This window comes from Myiozetetes cayanensis, unplaced genomic scaffold (genome assembly GCF_022539395.1).
Source record: "Myiozetetes cayanensis isolate MyiCay16 unplaced genomic scaffold, myiCay2020 scf7, whole genome shotgun sequence".
In the NCBI taxonomy this organism is placed as follows: Eukaryota; Metazoa; Chordata; class Aves; order Passeriformes; family Tyrannidae; genus Myiozetetes; species Myiozetetes cayanensis.
This window is the reverse complement of record NW_026087964.1, coordinates 22,547,819-22,569,056: the sequence shown is the minus strand read 5'-3', so window position 1 is coordinate 22,569,056 and position 21,238 is coordinate 22,547,819. Positions and strand designations below refer to the sequence as shown.

Sequence of the window (21,238 nt, the reverse complement as noted above, 5' to 3'; positions counted from 1 at the left end):
TTTACTATGAGGCTTGATTCTGCATTAAGTATCAGTTGTTAATTCCTAATGCATGGAACTTACAGGAAGATTCAAAGAAGACTTTAGATTGACCATAGATGCTTAACTGACAATGAACAGAGTACATTTTCACATCTGGACTGGTAAAGAGAAGGGCCTTGTACCTTAAACACACCCAAGGTTAGTTAGCTGCTGAATAAATGTTCTTCAGATTTCAGTTTCTGCACTTGTGTCTTCATCTTTGTCATGTCCCACAGTTTAGGCTGTCATTTTACTGGTTATTTTAAAATAAAGCCATTCAGCTCATTCTTTCTCTTTCCCCAGTCTGCAAGTTATGAAATACCTCCAAGTTGGAAGTAACAAATTGTCTTGACAGCCCAAGAGCTTTTCTTCCTTCTTTTGTTTCTCATGCTCTGTTGTAGAGTCATTAAGCCACTAAAGGAGAAGGAAAACAAGGACACCTCCAGTTGCAAGCTGCAGTAATTGGGAAGCAGAAAACAAATACAAAACAGCAGAGAGAGGAGTAGGAAAAAGAATCCTCCAATTTTTGGTAGTTTATTCTATAGGTAACTGAAGAAATTTTTATTGCTTGTTTTCCTATCTCCCCCTCAATGTCTGTGCATCCAATTTCAAACGTTCATTTTGGAACTGGTATTGATTCAGAAGCAAATGTCATCAAAACAACTTCAGTTAAAATGCAAGAAGTAGGTAGGCCAGTGACATAAAGAGAGGATAACTGAGATGGGTGCTTTAGGCAGTTTAGAGAATGAAAGAACAGGAGATAGACAGGGAATGGTTTAAAAAGAAAAAAAAAAGCTGCAACATTACTGCCAGTATTATTTAATTATTTCTGAGTTAACAATGCAAAATGAGGATACACTAAATATAAGCTCTTATCTTTAATTATCAAGCCTGTCCTGTTCCACTTGCTCTGGAAAACCTGAAATCAATGGGAATGAATCCTAGCAGCAGTCCAGTTCCTAGCAGAGGAGGACTGCATATACGAAAGGAGGGCAACGTACTTTAAAAGAGAACACAGCAGAAAGTAATGCAATCTGATGGGGGAAAAAAAGCGAGGTTTGTTTCCTTGTCTGCCTGCATCCTGAGCTCACTTTAAATGACAGACTTTTCTTCTCTCTGCATTTCAATTAGACTGTGCCAATGGGCAAGTGGGGAAGGGAATGTTAATGAGGCAGCCGGGGAGCGGGGTGGGAGCCGGGGCTGTCGGCTCCCCGCTCCCGCCGCACACCGGGGAGCGCCGGGCGGCTGCCGGGGTTGTGCCCTGTCACACTCGCACTTGACAAGGGGCTATTAAAAGGCTGAGGAGGAAGGGCCACGGAAGATGTCTTGTACCATTCTGGGGAGCGCTTTCCGCCCCGTTCCCCGTTCGCGCACCGGCGACGCTGCCGCGCCCGCCCGCTCCGCGCGGGCTGCGAGGCCGCCGGAGCCCCCGGGGCCGGAGCCGCGGCTCGCCAGGGTGACTTGCATCTTCTCTGCCCCCTCCCGCGCCGGCCGCGGGGGCGGTGGGCACGGCCGCGGGGGCTCGGTGGGCTCTGCCGCGGGCTGGGTGTGCTGTGCGGTGTGCTGGGTGTGCTGTGCGGTGTGCTGTGCGGTGTGCTGGGTGTGCTGTGCGGTGTGCTGTGCGGTGTGCTGGGTGTGCTGTGCGGTGTGCTGGGTGTGCTGGGTGTGCTGTGCGGTGTGCTGGGTGTGCTGTGCCGTGGGCTGGGTGTGCTGTGCTGGTGTGCTGTGCGGTGTGCGGGGTGTGCTGGGTGTGCTGTGCCGTGGGCGCGGCCCGCGCCGTCCCCGCCGCGCCCCGCGGGGCAGCCCCGCTCCCGCCGCCCCCGTCCCCGGCCGCCTCCGCGCACCGCCGCGCGCAGGCACGCGCGCGCGCCCCCGCCGCTCGGTCGGCGCTCGGTCCCGGCCGCGCCGCCTGCCCTCCTTCCCTCTGCCCCCTCCCTCCCCGTCCCGGCCGCCCGCAGCTCCCAGGTAGGGTCCCTGGGGTCCCCGCCCGCCGCCGGCAGCGCCTGCCCGCAGCGGGGCTCCGCTGCTGTCCGCAACTTGTCGGCCTGCGGGGCTGCCCCGCCGCCGCCCCGCGCGCCCCTCCACTGCCGCCCGCGGCGGCGGCGGCCGGCGGTGCCTCGCCGAGCAGCTGTCAAACGTTCTGGGCGCTCGGCGGCGGCGGGGGCGGCTCGCCCGCGGTCCCCGCACCGAGCCCCGGCGAATGGCATGACTCTGCCTCCCGCCCGCCCCCCCGGCTGCGGTGTGCCGTAGTGAGGCGAGGGGTGGTTAAACCCCCATCCTCCCATACATACAGTTTTTATTTTTTGTTCCTCTTCGTCTTGGGGCTTTCACATCACGGAACAGGAAAGCATCTGATGCGCCGGCTCACATGCCACTTCTGATCATACGTTGCCTCTTTGCACAGAGCAGGATCGTTGGGAAAGATGGAGATACAATAAGTTGCTAGTAGTGAAAAGTGCTGCGGAATTTCGGTGGTTTCTCCAGTGAAGTGACATATTCCTCCTCGAGTTAAGTTGAAAGCACTGCTTGGCGGAGACTGTCGTTGAGAGTGGGTTTGTGTTTTTCTTGCACCGTTAGGTTTTGCTAAGAGCGGCGATGAAGAGGAAGCTGACACTCTCCGAGATGCAGTTGGTTCTTCTCGTTTTATTGGTGTGGCTACCAACAAGGTGAGAGGATATTTAGTTTTGTTGTTCAGTGCAAACATGTATGTCCTGATCTGTTAAGAATAAGATCTTGTGAGAGCTTATAAAAGTATAGTATGTAGTAATGTAATGAAAAAAATCTTTCTTAGCTGTTTGAATGCAGTATTACATAGTTTCCTGAGCAAATGCAGTAGAATGTAGTTCCATAAAACCCTAGTCTCTTGTCTTTATACAGTTTGTGAATTGATGCTTTATTTCACCATTAAAACAGCAATCTCTTTAAATGCCTTATTGGATCTTAAAGATTTGTTGGAGTTACTGTATCAGTGCTATTCTGTACCATACAGAATAGTCAAGATGGAGAAATAGATTATCATGAAGTCACACGGCAAATCACGGTCTCTAAAATAATGCTTAAATATTTTGTAATATGGGCATGTCTTTTTTTTTTTTTTTTTTTTTTTAGTCAAACATAACACAATTCAAAATGATATTAAAGCTTTAAACCTCTAGGTGGAGATAGCATACAACTTCACAATCACATATAATAAAACAATAACATAATTTATTAATCAACTTTTCTTATGTTAAAGTTCTCCATTTCTAAAGCGAAAGCATAAGAGGAAGGAATTTTAATCACGTAATACTTTTGTGTTGCTTGCAGTCCCTCAACTTGCAATTAATTGTAGTTTGCAACTTCAGTTTACTTGCTTTGCTTCTTTGGCTGCAGTAGTTCTTGTCCTAATATGGTGAGCGTTGTATGCCAAATAATGCCAGTTTCATATGATTTAAAAAGCCTCCAATTATTTTTGTTTGTTTCCCAGTGAACAAAATATTTCCTGAAACTATGTTTTCTATTTCACTTTATACCTAACTGTGGTGCAGTATTAGTTGAGTCACAGTGGGCCAGATCCTGCAAACCCTACTCAAGTGAGTAATCTTACTGACGTCAAAGAGACTACATGCGTAATTAAGGAGTTTATGCCTGAGTAAAGTTTGCAGGATTCGACCCTAATTTGATATAATTTTAAGATCTAATTTCTTAGTGGAATCTTGAGTTCGAAAAACTGTTGTATCTCAAAAGAGGCTTAAAAATGGCAGAGACTTATGGTACAGAAATACATTTCACAAACAAAAAATGAGCCACCCAGTAATTAAAATTAAGAAAAAACTGACATATCAGTAAAATCGCACATGATATTTTGACGTGTTCTTTCTAAGTTATCTGATTTGGGTCGTTTGTGTGTTTTATGTGATGGAAAGCACAGACTGCAATGATTTACATTTAAATACTTGCTCTATGCTGTTGAACTGGAGACCAACATAAAGCCCTGTCTTTAGACATTTTCTAGCTTGCTTTGTAGAAAACATCACCCAAACCTACTTTTGGTTTTGAGGAGGAAGAAAATATGCTTGCTTTTATGGCATTCAGAATGCCTTGATCAGTAGTTCATTCAGAGATGATAAATACTCAAATATTTCGGGTTAAAAATTTAGGTGGCTGGAAAAGGTATAAATGGTACTGCGTGTAGCATATGATGCTTTACTCCCTGGATATCAATATGCTGGTATTAAGTAGGTAAGAATAATGAGCTCATGCGTTTAACATGCATGGTGCTTAAAATTGTTGGCACAGTAATATTTGCATGTGTGAGGCTTTCTGCCTGTGAGTGTTTCCTTGGCACAAAACCCCTTTAGTCTGGGTGCCCAGGTCCGGGAGGACTGTTAAGCACCACAGCTGCCTGGGCAGCAGGTTCATGTTCCAGCCCCTAGTGTGTTCCACAGAGATGTGACCCATAAAGGCTGTAATGTCTCTTTCTTTATCGAGGAAGTTTGAAACAATCGGTGATCTATAGATTCTTCTTTATTCGTCATTTATTATTTCTTTCTCTATCCAACTTTTATAAGGTTTGTCTGCATCTAGTGAAATATCAGATAATGCTTTTTATGACAAAATAGCATTTTAGAAATATGAAGGCTATCCACAGCTATCCTGCAGCTTGCTAGTCAGCATTGTTGTTTCCACCCACCAACCGCTGGCGTCAGAGGACTCCCTGAGCATGATCACTGGAGTTTTCCCTCATGTTAGTTCTTCTGGTCATGTACATTACATGACCATTGGGTGGAAGCATATCCACAGGATTTATCCAGAGATAGAGCGTATTTAAGTGAGGACAGATAAGACAGAGCTGAAAGGAGACGGTTCTTGAGTGATGCGCCACCAAGGCCTCGGAAGCTCTGTTAGGCTTTTTCACCTACACAAGTAGCATTCACAGTGATGCAATGACTACTAGAAGTAGAGGCTACTGGAAAATTACTTCCTTGAAATTTTAAATAGTATGTCGTTGACTCTTATGTTTCTGAACTTGTTGTATATATACATATAAATTGTGTATTCATATATTATTAACTACACCCTTCCTATTAGAATGCAGCAAGTTAAAGGCCAGCTTGAAAAAACTGCATGTTGAGTGTATGTTAAAGCATACTTAGCATTTTCTAAAATGTAAAATGTCCATTTAGACCAGTGCTGGCTGACTCCCTGGAAGATGAAGCTAAGAATAACATCACCATCTTCACAAGAATTCTAGACAGACTTCTGGATGGTTATGATAATCGCCTCAGACCTGGATTAGGAGGTAATAAAACCAATTAAAGATTGATTTTTTAAAAAATCAATTTTAATGTTCAGATTTTATGCAATGATATTCTTCCTTCGGGGTTTTTTTTTCCCTAACAACTGGTTATGTATCTTGATAAATTATTTATAACTACATTCACCCAGATGAATCATTTGAAGTTTGAGGAAGATAACATCTATGAATGGAAAGGAGGCACTTTCACACATTTATCTTAAGTAAAAAGAAAAAAAAATCTGGTGATTTAACAAAGTAAAACAGAATGAGAACAAAAATAACATCTAAAGCTGTTATTCCAGCCAGGGAATTTTGGTTGAACAAGTAATGCAGGTTTGATTTCCTGCAATGCGATGAGTGTATGTTTTTAAAAATCTGCACAAGTGTTTTGTGTGGTGTATCTGAATTCTACGATGTAGATTCATTTATTGGTCCAGTAAATTCATTGGAAATGTATATTAACTGCCTTGGAAGTAGGTTTCATTGGTAATATACATTTTGTTTCTGGGCATCTTGCACTTATATAGGCATTTGGAAAAAGAAATAAAGAAAAAAGAGAATATTGGAGGACAGAGGTCACTGCACTCTAGTGCCATGACTGTCTGTTATTTTTCAAAATGTCAGTTCACATTTTTATTTGAAAACTCTATGCCAGCTTATGTCAATATGTAGGCAAGAAATTTAAATAATTTGTATGGTGTTGAAAACATTACTGTGCAAAAAGATCTCTCGCATGGGGAAGGGCTGAACATCCTAGTTTTGATAATATTTTTTCTACTATTACTGTGTATCTGCTGTTTATGCTATCTAACATTAATATGTATGTATCAAATATAACATTGTTACTGTTATTATTATTTGTAACAGTTTTGATAATTATTTTCAAGTGGAGACTATTTCAGCTTGCTAAAACTAATTCTAGTGCAAAATCCTTGGGAGCCATTCCTATTCCTGTTGATTTCAGTAAGATAGGGCCCAAAGCTAGAGATGTACTCTGACTTCCATGGAAATTACAGTAACAATTCTGTTTGACCAAATTAGCAATTAGTTAAAGCTCACAGTTTTTATCCAACATTATTCCATCCTAACCTGTGGCTCTGCTGCTCTTCTGGTCCTGGAGAATCACAGCTTGCACCTGACAGAGCAGAAAGTGGGAGCTGGTGCTGGCTGGAAACAGCTTCCTCATTACACATTATTTTTAACCCAGGATATCTTTTCATGTTCATTTCTGGCCTCTGTACAGTGGAGGCTTGTGAAATATTTTACATTTCAAGACTTTTTAATTTAGATCATACATAAAATGGGACTTATAGCATGGTTGATGTGAGAATTTATATAGTGATGTTTTACACGGAATTTTGATTTCTTTGGAAAATACCCAAATTTAAGAATTTAGGCATTGTACACACATACCATGACTTGCAGAAACATTTCATATCACCAAGCTCATATTCAGTTGGTAGGTATTTTATTAGAAAAATAATAAAAGTTTATTTTCTTGTTTACAACAAGAAATGTACCATTTAATCGGTGCAGTCTGCAGTTCCTTTTGCATATCAAGTATTCTTTTTAATATTAAAATTTATATGGTTAAGAACATGATATAAAAAAAAAATAAAATGGATTTTTCTTTTAGATTTTTCATTAAATCTACTTCAAAATACCTTCCTCTTTTTCTGCATGAAGCCTCCTAGTAATTAAAACATACTTTGGGAGCACATAAATCAAAGAATTTACATCTGCTTGATATTGGTATACACGACAATCAACCCATGCAGAACATGTGTGAAATGAAACTGTGTCATGCATATTAAACCGTGATGATTCATGACACATTAAACTTAATCTTCAAGAATACTTCAGCTGTGGATAGATGGATTCTTATAGTTTAAAAAAACACTTGTAAATGCCAGTTGTGATAATCCATGATATGAAGTATACCAAACAATGCTTTTGTACATAATGCATAGTAATTATGGACTTTCATGTTTCAGGAATTTTGTAACACTTTATTCCTTTTTCTCTATTGACCTATACTCTGAAAAGAGACATGGAAATAATTAATCTTTTTTTTTTTTTCAAAGCTGGGTGCCTAGTAAGCCCTGACAGTTTCTAAAAGTGTTTTTGCATAGATTACTGCATTCTGACCATGCCACACGTCATTAATTTAATATACTTAGTCTGAGTTCTGTTCTTGCATTTATTTGAGTCCGAAATAGCTCAGCTGAAAGCAGTAGAATGTTTACTTTGGCATAGCAGTTTGTATTATCATGCTACTCTACTATGACTGAGATCACAATCTGGCCTAACATGTGCTACAACAGAAATAGTTCAGGGTCTGAGACGTATTCTTTTAAAGTCTTCTGAAAGCAAGAGCTGTTCGTCAACCCACTTTCACTTGCTGTGAAAGACATTTTCAGAGATGTCTTACAGCAAAAGTTCAGCTCATCCTTTTAGTAATGAAAAGTTTTAGCTTAACACTGTCATTTTCACTAGCCATTGACCCACAAGATGGAACCATATAGGGTCCTTGAAAGACTGTATATAAATTCAGCTGAGTAAATGTATGTTTGGCAATTAGTTCTTGAATTGAGGGGTAGGTTTGTAATTAATTTTACTGGGAGACTTGGTGTGAGTTCCTACAGTACGTAACTTGATGCTTCACTGATACATCACTGCACTTCAAAACTGAGTACTGTTTTCTGTCGACGACTCAGCTTTAACTTTTACTGGTGATACAACTCTGTCCGATAAACAGGTTTTGGCTGTTGGCTATTGACTGTCCTAGCAACTGGGATCCTTGTATGATCCATGTATGAACACTACAGTGATTAAATAACCTGCAAAATGGGTGTGGGCAGGGAGAAGAAGACATTGCACAATCCTCTGAAGCCAGAGACGATTCATACGACTTAGATAATACCCCAACCTACTGTGTTTATATGGATATGCATAATTGTATTCAAGGGGAGATAGTTTTTTCTCTGCATTCATTTTATGCTAAGCACAGGATTGAAGGTGGAGCATTCTTGACTGCACTTTTAGTTATGACATGAACTGTTTTAACCAAACATTCCATGCCATTTCTGCTTAGGCATCAAAATAAATTACAAGTTTGGCTTCAAAAAAATCCCTATGTCATTAGCACTAATTTGTATGAAGTACAGCCTTGCAAATGACAGGTGAGAAAGGGTGTGATTGTTTATGATTTTCTAAAATCATGAAGATATTTTCTTATCTTTATATTCTGTAATATTTGCAAGACACTTAGGGTAACACTTTTTCATAAATCCTTTGATTTTTATTAGGATGTAGAAAAGAAAATCCATAAAACAAAAAACTAAGCAAGGGATAAAAAAGAATCTAGATCTTCAAATAATGAGAACAGAATGTTGAAGCTGTGATATAGCTGTATTCAAATCTGGAAGTGATGAATTACCTGTCTACTCTGTCTGCTCTCCTCTGCCCCATGAAGAGATATTATCATGTTGGATATTTCAGTATTCTGACCATTCCTCCATAAGCTAAGCCTCCATTATTTTCTCACATTTGAAACTGGTCATTTCCAACAGCTATAGAACTTCTGTCTGTTCTACTCTCCCAAATTTATAAAAAATAATTGAATAAGAGACTCAGAAAATAAAACAAAATAAATGTTGGAGGGAAAAAACCCTCAACAAACAAGGGAGGTTACAAGGACAGAGGACTGGACAGCCATATTCGCATCCAGAAGAACTATGGAAATTTATGCAATTTGAGGATCCTTCCACAAACTGTGGTCAGTCTCACCAGCTTCAGGAGTGGCATTCTCATTGTAAACAAAGAGGTGAATGCTGCTTGTTAAAAAAAAAAAAAAAAGATGAGACGGTAGGAGAAAACTAAATGCCACTGTAGTTCCATTTTGACTGATCCATCTCTGTTTTCAGATGTTCTGATTGCTTTAAACAAGAATCTCCACTGCATTTCACTTACAAACAGACCAAACCTCCTTTTCCCCAACATTTTGTAAATAAACTGAGAAGGAAAACTGAATAGAACTGAGAGGAATTGTAGCTGACTATTGTTGTCAAAGAGATGATGAGGCCTGAGCACTTGTGGGTATGAGCTTTCATCTTTGGAACACTGGATATATCATTGCATAGAATCAGTGTAGTAGTGTAGAATATCAGACTCAGTGATTAAAATTTTTATGGAGTGCTCACCAACATGAGCAAAAGGGGAAACCCATTTTTTCACAGAATGCTACATATGTATATGTGTATGTGTGTTTATCAAATAGTTGTATGTTGTCAGTTGCCAGGACACAAGGCCATGATCATGTGCTGATAATCTGGAATATGTTAAATTTAGGGCAGTATATATCCATCTCTGTGATTCAGAGGTTTTAATCAGCTTTAAATAAGAAAATTCTTTACAGAGAGGGTAATCAGACATTGGAATGGGCTGCCCAGGGAGGTGGTGGATTCACTGTCCCTCGAGGTTTTTAAGATGAGACTGGATGTGGCACTTAGTGCCGTTGTTCAGTAACCACGGTGGTGTTGGATCAAGGGTTGGACTTGATGATCTCAGAGGTCCTTTCCAACCTGGCTAATTCTATGATTCTACAATTCTATGATCTTATGTTTGTAGCTGCACCAGTCCCCTAGCTGGGCATTCCAAGCTTAGCAGTGTTTGTCAGCCCCAGCATGCTTAATACAAATTCAGTGTATCTTAGAAGAAGGTTCTGTGACTATTTTTGTTGCAGAACACTACTGGAAAGCTTTTACTAGTGTTTTTAAAGAAAAAAAGTGCAGTTTCCCCACTCAGTTCTGGTTGCTTCCTTAGCCTTTCTTGGCTCCAGTTTCATCTTTTGGAAATGGTAATGTCCCTCTGCCAGTGCTGTGCAGATCAATTCAGAGAAGCACTTGCATTTTCTAAAATCCCACTGTCTTTGTAGTTATGCTTGGACACAAAGGAGTAAACTATTGTATGCTCTTTTTTTGGGTGTACCTGGAAGAGCCACATGGAATCTTGCCAAAATAGTGCTTTCAGAGGAGTCAGCAAGAAACTCGGGTTAATTTGTGTTAATGCTGAGGATAATGTGTATTGGCAAAAAGCATTCCCTATAAAAAATGGAAAAAAGCAATAGAGAGGAGGATATGAAAATCTCATTAATTACTTATCCAGGGCATGCAGATGGTGCTAAAATCCAAGAACAGAACTAACTCGCAACTATAAGCATTCCAGGGAATGAATCATTAGGAAAGGGGAAGGATAAAAACCCTCAGAAATCTCTTTGATACAGAAGAACAAATCAACAAAAATTATGTAGAATAGGATAGTGACTGAGTGGCTAGACAAACTTTGTCTCTGTCTCTCTGTCTCTTTATCTGTTTAAAGTCTGTGAATAAATGAACAGTGAAGGCAGCAAAATAAAATGAATGCTACTACTGTGCAGATGGGGAAAGTGTTGCCTGATGCAAAGTGACAAAATCTTATGCCTCAGAAGAGTTAACAAAAATGTAGGTACTTGAAAGTAAAGTTATCTATGCCTATAAAGGATCTCCCAGATCACTGAAAATGTATATTCAGTACTGTTTGTTTTTTTTTCTCCTGGCAAGGCATCAGCATTTGCTTCTAATACTGGAATTACTGCTGACGACACCAAGGCTGAATTAAAGCTTTGCTTACTTTTGTCTCATCTACAAGGCAGACATGAAAGCAAATACTGCAGATTTCTGTGTAGCTCATTGGTGCTCTTTGTAAATAAGACTGACGGAATGGTTGAATTTTTCAGAGAGATTTGATGGGCAAAGACAAACACCACCTTTTCTCTGTGATGCAGTTATTCTGGGTTATTTAGAAAGAAGTTGCAAAGCAGTAGTTTTGCTGATATCCAAGGTATTCTACTGTTGACTGTTTTGTGCTAAGGCTTTTTATCACGTTACATAAATCTTGCAAAGATTTTTTCTGTCTGAAATATAGAACTACTTCTCATTCAGGCTGAATAGTTTAAATAGCTAAGTACCAAAGGATTGCAATATCATAGTCCCAAAGTTTTTATTACCCTTGTGAAATGATACAATTTGCATAATACCATCTGAATTGGAAATATAATTATTATTTAAATAATCTAACTCTGAAACATTTTCAGAAATATTTAAGCGCATTAGAAATTCATCCAGGATAACTTTGGGGGATTTCATGGATTTTTAGTAGTGGATTTTAACCAAGCAAAAAGTGAATTTAAATTGTAGTAATCAATGATTATGTTGCTTGCAATGACAAAATTGTTAGTCATTCTCTAGAAACAAAGAGATTTTGTAATACAAAATTAATAATGGTCTGGGTTACACTAAAAGGTGTACTTATAAACAGTATCAGGGAAATCCTTTAATGTCTACTGCTATGATGGAGTACTCCGTTTTGTGCATTCTTTGTATAGGAGACACACAGAAATATTTTCTTTAGTAAGAAATACCAAAAAAAGACTGATAATTAGGAATGTAAGAAGGAAGATATAGAGATCTCTTATTCAGTTATATAATCAACTAAACATATTAGGAAAGTTTTGATGAAGACCTATTAAAGAGCAGTTAATAAAACATTGGAGGCCTTTGACTCTTTGGGTTTAGATATATAGGATGCAGACAAAATTTATAATGCTCTACTCTTCACAGAGCTGGAAAAATGGATGTTGGAAGGGTGTTTGATTTAAGAAAAATGACAGTTACAACATGCTGTGATAGGAATAGGCATCACTAGTTTAGTGATGTTGATTTCTGCTTGTGTGGGAACAACCAATATTTAAGCAAAAAGTCATGCATAATTTTCAAGACAATTCACTGGCAAGTTTTGACATTTTATTTTCAATGAAAACTAAAAACTTGGGATTAAATGGATGTGGAGAACTCCTTCAGCTTCTTTGTGCAGAAAAGGCTGGGGGCTTTATAATCTTTGTTCTTGAAGCCTCTAATGGTAAATACATATTTAAGTGTATTTCCTGTATTTTAGCACCCCAGAAAGAAAAAGCTACAAGAAGACATACGTTCTGCATAGGAAAACAGGCTTCTACTACATTCAGGGCCTGACTGTGGTGAAAACAACGTAACAATACTATATTTATTTATGATACATAATCTAACACAACAAAAAAATGAACAAGAATTATTTTTTTCCCTCCTTAGCTTTACTAGGCAACCTCATAACTCTTAGGCCAATGATGGTGATTTTCAACAGTTGCAGAGATAATGGCTACTCAGAGATGTGGTGGAGTTTCCATCTTCATGGAGACACTTAAAATTTGACAGAATATGACCTGGGCAACCTGATATGTCTTCAGATCTGGCTGTGCTTTGGACGTTCCAAAGGCTGTTTTTAAACTAATTGTTCTAAGATTCTATGCCTGACAACCAGCAAGATATTTAAATAATGCCTGCAGTTCTCCATCTTAATTGGCAAAGGTGAAAAAATTTAAATTTAGTATGTCAGTTCTTGAAGATACAGTTGAATAAAAATATCTGTGTAGATGAAAGGTTTAGACTGCTTATGAACAGAAGAATGCAAAATGTTGCACAACTCTCGAGCTTCTTATTCATGAAAATCCAGTGATAAATAGAAGATTTGGGGTAGACAAAAAAGATCTGCAGAAATGTAGAGGATATATCCTTTTTTTATGGTCTTTACCTTTTATTTTCTAACATTCAGCAGTCCCTTGACTTGACTAATGGACTAAAAATGACTCTAGCCACATTTTTCCTACCATCAGCATAAGCCAGGGTCCTGAAAAGGGTTAAATATTGGAAAAGACAGTATTTTAAAGGTGAGGCACTGTATTTAATTTCTATTTAATTTCTATTTCATTGAATCATTCTCGGTTTACTTTGACAGAATACAGGGAACTGAAAAGCTGTACAACACTGCATATCCTAAAGATAACACCTCTTCAGAAAGCACCCAGAAACCTCTAAACACTGCCCTTCTGAAGTGCCCCAAGGCACTTTCCAGAGTTCCTCCTGTTTTATTCTTCTGTTTTTATATTGCCATTCCCTTTCCTAAATACGTATCTATTTTGTACATTTTTATAGAAAATATCTACCTGTCTTCTTCGATCAAAATGTCATTATTTCATTCCCTGTAAATATAGCTTTAACCAAATCCAGGTGAGACATCCCATGTAGGTGCAACTGTCTGGTTTTTTCTGTGGCATGAAACCCAGACTTGCCTTACCCACCTCCCAGGTACAGTCACTAATATCCAGGTGCCTGAAAGATTTTTTACCTAATGAAACTGCATGGAGGAGGCACACTCCTGAGCAGGTAGAAAGCAAAGATCCTTCTCTATCCACAGATTGTATGACCTTCCTTTTCTGCCAATACAATTTTGCTAGTGTTGTTGAATGGTCTGAGATAGATCTGTTGATTCTGGCAGTATTCCTGACTACATATTTGTGAGTGTTTTCTTGCAGTACCACCATTTCATGACCATTTTTAACAGTAACCTTTTCAATGCACAATCTAGTGCATCCAATTTTTAGAATTAATAGTGTGGAGAGAAGAGAGGGAGGGGTGTTTCATCAGCAAGCATCATACAGAAGGATACTATAAATGCCTGTGTATTAAAACTGCACGGCTTTGTTTTTTACAGTATTTTGGTCTGTATTAATTGTTGGTATTATTGGCTACTCTTAATATTTAACAGTGGCTTCCAAATATGCCACTGGTGATGATGTAGAACAAAATACTGTTTTTCAGCAACCTAGTGTTAGGGTAATACAAGCTAAGATGAAAAACCACTATGAGCAAGAAACAGGGGTAAGGGTAGGAGGGTGGGACAAAAGAGATGGGGAGTGAAGGAGGGAGATAAAATTGTGGTCCTATACAGTGACCACTTTTAAACAAAAGGCAGATTAAGACAGCTGTATGATAGTCTTTTCAAATATCCTTTGGAAACTTGAAAGTAGAATAGCATAGGCAGTTTTATTGTTATTGTGTATGCATGCATTTAAATTTCTGACATTAATGTTCAGCAATGAGTCATCTGTGTCAAGAAGCAGCTATAGTGGATGTGTTGCTGTCCAATTCACCAACGTGCTAAATTAAAGCATCTTCAGAAGATTTTGAATTAATACTGTCAAAAGTTTAATAAATTTTAATTATAAGAATCAAAGCACTTTAATATGATAAGATTAATCTTTAAACACATTTTATATCTGATTTTTCCATGTTCAAATGAAATTAATCACAATCTAAAAGAAATTTTGTTTATCACTGTCACCCTAATAATAGTTTGCTTTATAATACAGAGTATGTCATCACTAGTTTTCTGAAATTGTCTGTACACCAGAAAGGTATGATTCTACTAACCTTCTAGAAGTGGTGTTGCTATGTGGGAACCATTTGTATGATTACTTTGTACCACACAGTTATTGCTTATACGTTCCATGGTTTCTTGCCATATGTTCAGGGCTATTTAATAATTAAATAGCCCTTAACTCTGTGAAGGCAATGTAAATCAATTTCCTTCTTACCTGGGATTATTGTGCACTCTTTAGTAAAGTTGTGCATCTGCAGAGATTGGATACTGTTACATCTGGCCAAATTAAGTTCATTTTTTAATGTACATACATACAGATTTGGTTCACGTTTTACTTGAACCAGTAGAGATCATGCATCCTTATCTGCAATTTGTTTGGAAAAACATGGATGCCTCGTGTTCCATCTGCTTAATCTGTGTTTTTTACCAACTGTAAGTTAATTATTTTATAATCTTGTAGTATTATGACTAATAGAGTTGATTGCAATTCAAATTCAGTGCCATGGACCACTGACCATCACTATGTTCTGACACATAAGGTTCAATAAAAATCAGTTAAAGAGTGTTGTGCACTGTAAAGCGACATCCCCGTCTTGTAGAATGCTTGCATTTGTGATCTTTGATGGGAAAGTAGTTTCTTGGAGTTACCTATCTATGTTTAGCACCTTCTTCTTTTTTTAATTTAAAAAATTGCATTCCCTTGATTCCTTAAATACCTAGATGTTATGAAAGCAATGTATCTTCTGACTGAATGATTGACATGTCGCTTCTTTCTGTTGGTCTCCATTGCTTGGTGCTGATTCTCTCATTCATGAAAGATGATTGTCTTCCAACACATTCCTTGCTTTGTCTGTCTTGTATCCATTATCAGTTGCCCTAAGACAAGGACTAGTTGTCTCAGATCACTTCTATCAGGAAACTTGGAGTTGATAGAACTTATTAGAGTTACAATTTGCATCCTTTCAAGTTTGTGAGCCTCTCAGCACAACACTAGAGAGCAGAAATGGAAGGGAGCAGGGAAGAGAGTCTGTGTTTAGCTTTAAGAATTTAGAAGTGAGTTGAAGGGACAATTCCTGCCCTTAGTACACCAGCATAATATTCTAGATATTCATTCTGAGTGACAATCTAAAGGCTACTGGAGAAGCCTTCTTATGCTCATTTTTTGAAACAATTATGTTTTTCACAATTTAAAGGTTCACTGAATGAGAAGAAGCTGAGGAGCAATTGCAGTGTGGTGTATATAAATGAGGAAAACCAAAAGTTTTAGCCTTAAATTCAGTGCTGGGTTTATAAAATCACCCTACCATCCTGAGGGCATTCCATAGTGTTTCATGGGCAGTACTTGTCTGTGTTATAGCATTAATTGAGCACCAAACAGTGAACTTCTTTTTACTAGATCTTTAAATGTGAACTTTTTATTGCCTTGCTTCATACAATTTCTGAACAAAAGGGAAGAGACTTTCACCTGGAAAAATAAATAAGTAAGTAAAAATGATAAGGGAGAAATATAAATACCTGTTTTTTGAGATAAGGAAATGGTCACATCTTTAATAATCTCTTTCCATCTGCTGGGTGCTAAAAGCTGTCAGGAGGTCTTTATGTTTATGTTTGCTAGACATTTTTTCTTTAGTGACCATAAAAAACCGGGAACAGATAATTTTGTTTGCCACCACAATTATTTTAAAATGATATTGTGTGATAGATGCTATCTGCATTTTCACGAAGTCATAGTATCTGCTCAGAAGAATATGCACTTTAAAAAACTGAATTCTAAATGAACTAAATATTAGGCATTGTTTGGAAAAAAAAATACTGCTTTTTAATTTATGTCTGCAAAAACTCCAACTTGTTAATTAAAATCAGATTCTTGTCCCAAATATATAGTCTTTGCACACATAGAAGCCTGATGGATTCTGAAAATCCCATGGCCAGCCAGAGGTGAATTCTCTTGTCACAGGCAAAAATAAAAGACAAATTTGAGGCTGCTTAATCCAAGCTCTGGGAGTATCCTGGGAGTATGTTTTAGAGGAGATTCTGGGAAACACTGTTATCTGTAAAGTAGCTTGGAGACATTCAAGTGACTCAGCCGTGGGACTTTTGAGCGCTGCAGTACACTTCTTGTAGACACATTGCATAGCCTTAGTCTAGACCTTTTTTATTATTAACTAGATAACAGAAGAGTAACTGACAACTCTGTAACATGTTAAAATGGGATTTAAAAAAATTTGCTCCATTGCTGACTGTGTTGGTATTTTTTGCTTATTTGGGGGGGCACTTATTCGATTTAAGTGTTAAAGTGATTCTCTGTTTGATCAAGCCATGAACTCATTGTTTGTCAGGACTCCTGTTTAGCAAGAAGCTTATTATCCATGACCATCCCCGGGGTTGTCCTGCTAAGCAAAAAATTTTTAAGAATAAAAAGAAAGACAACTTGGCAGCCAGTCTGATTTGTGCTATGTCTTTTAACCCATACCTCTATTCCTCCTTTTGCTGCATTTTAGCAACCGTGAGGAACAGGGTCATGGAAAGAAAATGTTATCTACATGTTCTTATGCACACTGGGTATTAAGGGTGTTAACATACATGCAACCTCCAGCTGATTTTTGTAGTTTTTTTGAGAATATTAGAGTAGTCTGGATAAACATTAATTTCCTGTACTTCATAGTTATTTCACCTGGCGTAAAATAAGAACTGCTGACTGGTTGGTAGAAGATTATAATGCTACCTAGGTTTGTTTGGTTTGTTTGTTTTTGACAATGTGTCACAATCTTCTGAAATACTACTATAGTATTTTATACAGCATTACCTATAAAAAATATATTTGAGGATCCGGATGCAAAAAAATGCATTAAAAGTGCCCACTAATACACAGCTCTATTAAATAAAGGTACTACCTCTTTCTACCATTGGTTCCTGTCATGCTTGAATGCAAATGACAAGGCTAGCAAAAGATAAAAGAACTGTAGCTCCATTTTTAATGACTGTATGATCCAGGACTATAGTATCCAGACACTAAGCACAAGACAGTAAAATTAATCTGTCTGAAAGGATCACTATTTTCAAAGCTTTCTTATGTCTGTTGATCTCTAGAGAAGCTCCATCAGCCTTTTGGACTTTGGAACATGAGCATTTCATGCTTTGCTGTAATAGCAGCAAACCTTGGGAAGATGCCAGCTTCTGGTGACAGAAGGAGTGTTTGCCACAGAACAAGCAGGACTGTCCTTCCCAGAGCTACGTCACAGTTTCTGTCAGCTCCAGGGTGACAACTTTTTTTGCCGTGGCTAACCACAGAGGCGTTCTCCAAAGGCTTCTGCTGAAGCTGGGCATCACCAGGGAAAGACTGTTTCACTGACTTCAGTGGGCTCTGGCATGCTACACAAATCTTCATTAAATAGTTAGCAAGCTAATAAGCACTGTGACAGTGTTCATTTACAACCAAGTAGCGTGTAGCCAAACAGTGAAATCCTCTATGTATTATCTGTTTAATATCGCAGTTTCTTGTTCATCCCAGTGTGAGTTCTGTGACCATTTCACAGGTCCTTGATGCAGAAGGACTTTGACTTCTGATGTTCTTCCAGGGAATGACAAGTTGTTTTTTTGTTCATTTGTTTAGTTTTTGTTTGTTTGTGTTTTTGTTTTGTTTTTGTTTTTCTTTTTAGTGTTTAGAATGTGGGAAGGTCCTGAAGGAAGGCCTCCTTTCATAACTTGTACTTTTACTAGTAAGTTGACATGTTGCCAGCATAAGCCAAAGTGGCTCCTAAAATCCAGCTTGAATAACATCTAGGATGAGAGGTCTTGGTTAGAAAAGCAGCTGGGCCTGTGTAAGAGGAGATGATCATCAAATAAACTAGCAATTAAAATCAAGTGAGTCTGGAACCACTATGCAATAAAAGCATATCTTAAGAAGCCCAGACTTGGCTGCTTTATGACTGTGAAGAGAAACTAGAAGCTGTTGCTTTTTAAAAATGTTACTGCTGTTAGTGGTAGATGTGGTCTGGTATACAGGAGGGGTTGTCAGAGTGAGTATGTCAAATAAGATGGTTTATAAATGCTGTGGCTTGGAATAAAGCACATAGATTAAACCTGAAAGTAGCCTAGAAAGGTAATGTAGCAGAATTTTCCAAGATGTTCCGTGACTCTGAGTACTGAGGTAATAAAATTCAAACATTTGAAAAAAAAAAATAAAAGAGAGGAAGACTTCTGAGTATAAGTTCCGACAATCTGAAGTAAATTTGGACAATTTTCTGCCTTACCTTCATGTTATGGTTTCCTTCCTAATAGCACAAGCCTCTAAGCAGAGTAGACAGAAATATGGTTGCATGAGAACAATAACTTTGCCCTCCCTACTTGTGTGATGACACCGATTCAGGTCAGCTTAAATAATTACTGCTCTACTTTATCAAAGTCTGCTCCCTTCCATTTTCAGATTCGTTTAAGTGCTCTTGTTCTCTTTGTCTTCCTCTGTCTCATTATTTAGAGAGTGTTGGGGCAGTCTGGTTCATTTTAGCCTTATCGTGCTCATCCAGTTGATCTAAACAATGGAGTAGACCTATTTGTTACTCAGCCTGGTTGTTATAAACAGTCACTTTCCATCTTGCTGGAAGCTGTAGTGTTTAAAGGGGCAAGGTTTAGTGCTGATATTTTATTTTTCATTTGAATGATGTTTAGTTTTGGTTTGCTGACAAATGTGTCCTGTGTTAGCTAAGTTCCTTTTAATTCGACTTTTTAAGTAACCCATTTCAGTAAGATCACATTTCTTTCAGTGAAACTCAACTATATTTTCAATTTCATGTTCCTATTGAATGTTTTGTGCAACTCTAAGTAAAACTGACTCACACTGGTAGTTTATTTTAGAGCTGACTGCTTTTAAATTTTTTTCTTCCCATGGTGTGAGAGGAAAAGGTAACAAAGTGAGATTTGGTGGATTTCATGGTAGTCTGGCCTTATGGGAACAAATTTCACATTGTCTATGTGTTTAGATTACCCTTCCCAATGATTTAGTTCACTAATTTTCAACTTTTTGTTTTTCCCTTTGTTAATTGTACCGTAGTCAAGACTACTGTTTATAATTACCCAGTTGTTGCAAGCATTTATAAAACCAAAGCGTCCATGTTCTATTAATATCTTTACTATGAACCTGTAAATTGGAGGAATTCTCTGTTTAAAAGATAGGGAAAAAATCCAGAAAGCTGTCTAGATAGTTAATTACTTCCTTAATCACTTGGCAGTGGATACCTCTGAGATTGTCAACATGTTGCTGGAGGTGTCAAAAGCGTATGAAGTCCAACAGTAATAACAAGTGAGAGTATCTAAATATCTTCTTTTCCCCCTGCAAGGAACCAATTAAATTATGCACTTCTGGGTTGCTTTGAAATCGCTCTCATGTTGAAGTACTGGCAGGATTCAAGCTAGACACTGTTTGATTGATTGGCCCAATGTGATATGGGCTGCACCAGTCAGTACAGTAGCCTTCTCATCAGGGCTGAATTACATTCTAGCTTAAACTTCATACTTGTTCCCTACCTGATTTGGAAAAGGAATCAATATCTCCCACTTTCCAACCCTGTTGTGGAGACATGGGACTTTTGATCGTTCTGCAAAAGTGGCTTCTTCCACTGGAGTTGCTTTCCTTTCTATAAAATGTCTATTTTTATAGATATCCATGTGTCAGAACATGGACTGCGATCTCTGTTTTTTACTGCTGGACTCTAGAGCCATTCAACCCCATACAGACTGAAGGCTTAGGTTTGTCAATGCCCACATCTCCTGGATCCCATGTATAGTGGAATTCCTTGCTTTAGACAGCCAAGCATCCTATGTGTGGAACATGCGTAAAGCTGGGCATATTGGCACACCTCAGAAATGGTGTGGGCATAGCCTCAACTGTCCACAAAGGTGGTACATAAAGTCAATAAACTGAGTAGGGATCTGTCAACCTGAGTAATTAAAAATGCTGAAGAAGGGCATGCAGTGGAAGCTTTTCTTACCGACACATGTGAAGCATTCAAGTTTGGGGGTTAAAACATTGCCACTCTCCTCTTCAGCTGTTCATAGGGGTGTTCCTCCTCTAGAGCTCATACCATTCTTCCTTTCCTGAAAAAAGCCATGGGAGCAGCTGATAGTCAGGTGTAATGGAAACCTCTTAGAGAGAGAACAGCTCTAGTCAACTGCATGCTCTAATTTAAAGCAGAGACATGAACTCAGTTACTGTGTGTTGGGTTCTGTCTTGACCACAAAGGTGAATTTTCTAAGAGAGCATGCTTCCTCAGTCTTTGGAAGGAATTGTTTTGCTTTGTGTAAATAATTAGATATTGAGCAGAGGCTTCAATTTATGTCTGCTATATCCCATGAGAACTGCTAAGCTGTGGAATCAGTCTTTTGCTTGTTTTCTTGCTTTCTCTCTCAAAGCCTTTCTGGCCCAGTAAATTTGTGATTATTTATAGTTTGAGGAACTTGTTGGGACTTGGTTGAGAGCCAGTTATTTAAGCTGCTTGGCAGCATCAGGATATTTTTGCTTTAAGGTGAAAATATAAGCAGCCAGGGAATTTTAGGTACTGACAATGTTAAACAGCAATTTAGGACTAAAGGGAATTCAGACAAATATAAGTGCAAAATTTAGTCATTATGATCTGGACCACAGAGACA

The 21,238-nt window shown here is 38.6% G+C and overlaps 1 protein-coding gene and 1 long non-coding RNA gene across 6 annotated transcripts in view; one reads left to right on the top strand and one right to left on the bottom strand.

Annotated features, from left to right (window-relative positions):
* LOC126651853 (uncharacterized) overlaps positions 1-21,238 on the bottom strand; it is a 73,602-nt gene that overhangs the window by 44,699 nt on the left and 7,665 nt on the right. For 4 of the 5 annotated variants that reach the window (XR_007631797.1, XR_007631798.1, XR_007631796.1 and 1 more), the window contains exons 2-3: positions 20,581-20,686; positions 2,313-2,676 (exon numbers count right to left, since the gene is read on the bottom strand). This is a non-coding gene — a long non-coding RNA (uncharacterized LOC126651853). Of the gene's footprint in view, positions 1-164; positions 436-2,312; positions 2,677-20,580; positions 20,687-21,238 lie in introns of all 5 variants that reach the window. The other variant, XR_007631795.1, reaches the window with a different exon arrangement.
* Positions 2,605-21,238, top strand: part of GABRA2 (gamma-aminobutyric acid type A receptor subunit alpha2) — a 62,300-nt gene continuing 43,666 nt past the window's right edge. Inside the window, exons 1-2 of the mRNA XM_050338223.1 lie at positions 2,605-2,687; positions 5,187-5,302. Of these exons, the coding sequence (XP_050194180.1) occupies positions 2,617-2,687; positions 5,187-5,302 (187 nt within the window). The 5' untranslated portion in view covers positions 2,605-2,616. The remainder of the gene's footprint in view (positions 2,688-5,186; positions 5,303-21,238) is intronic.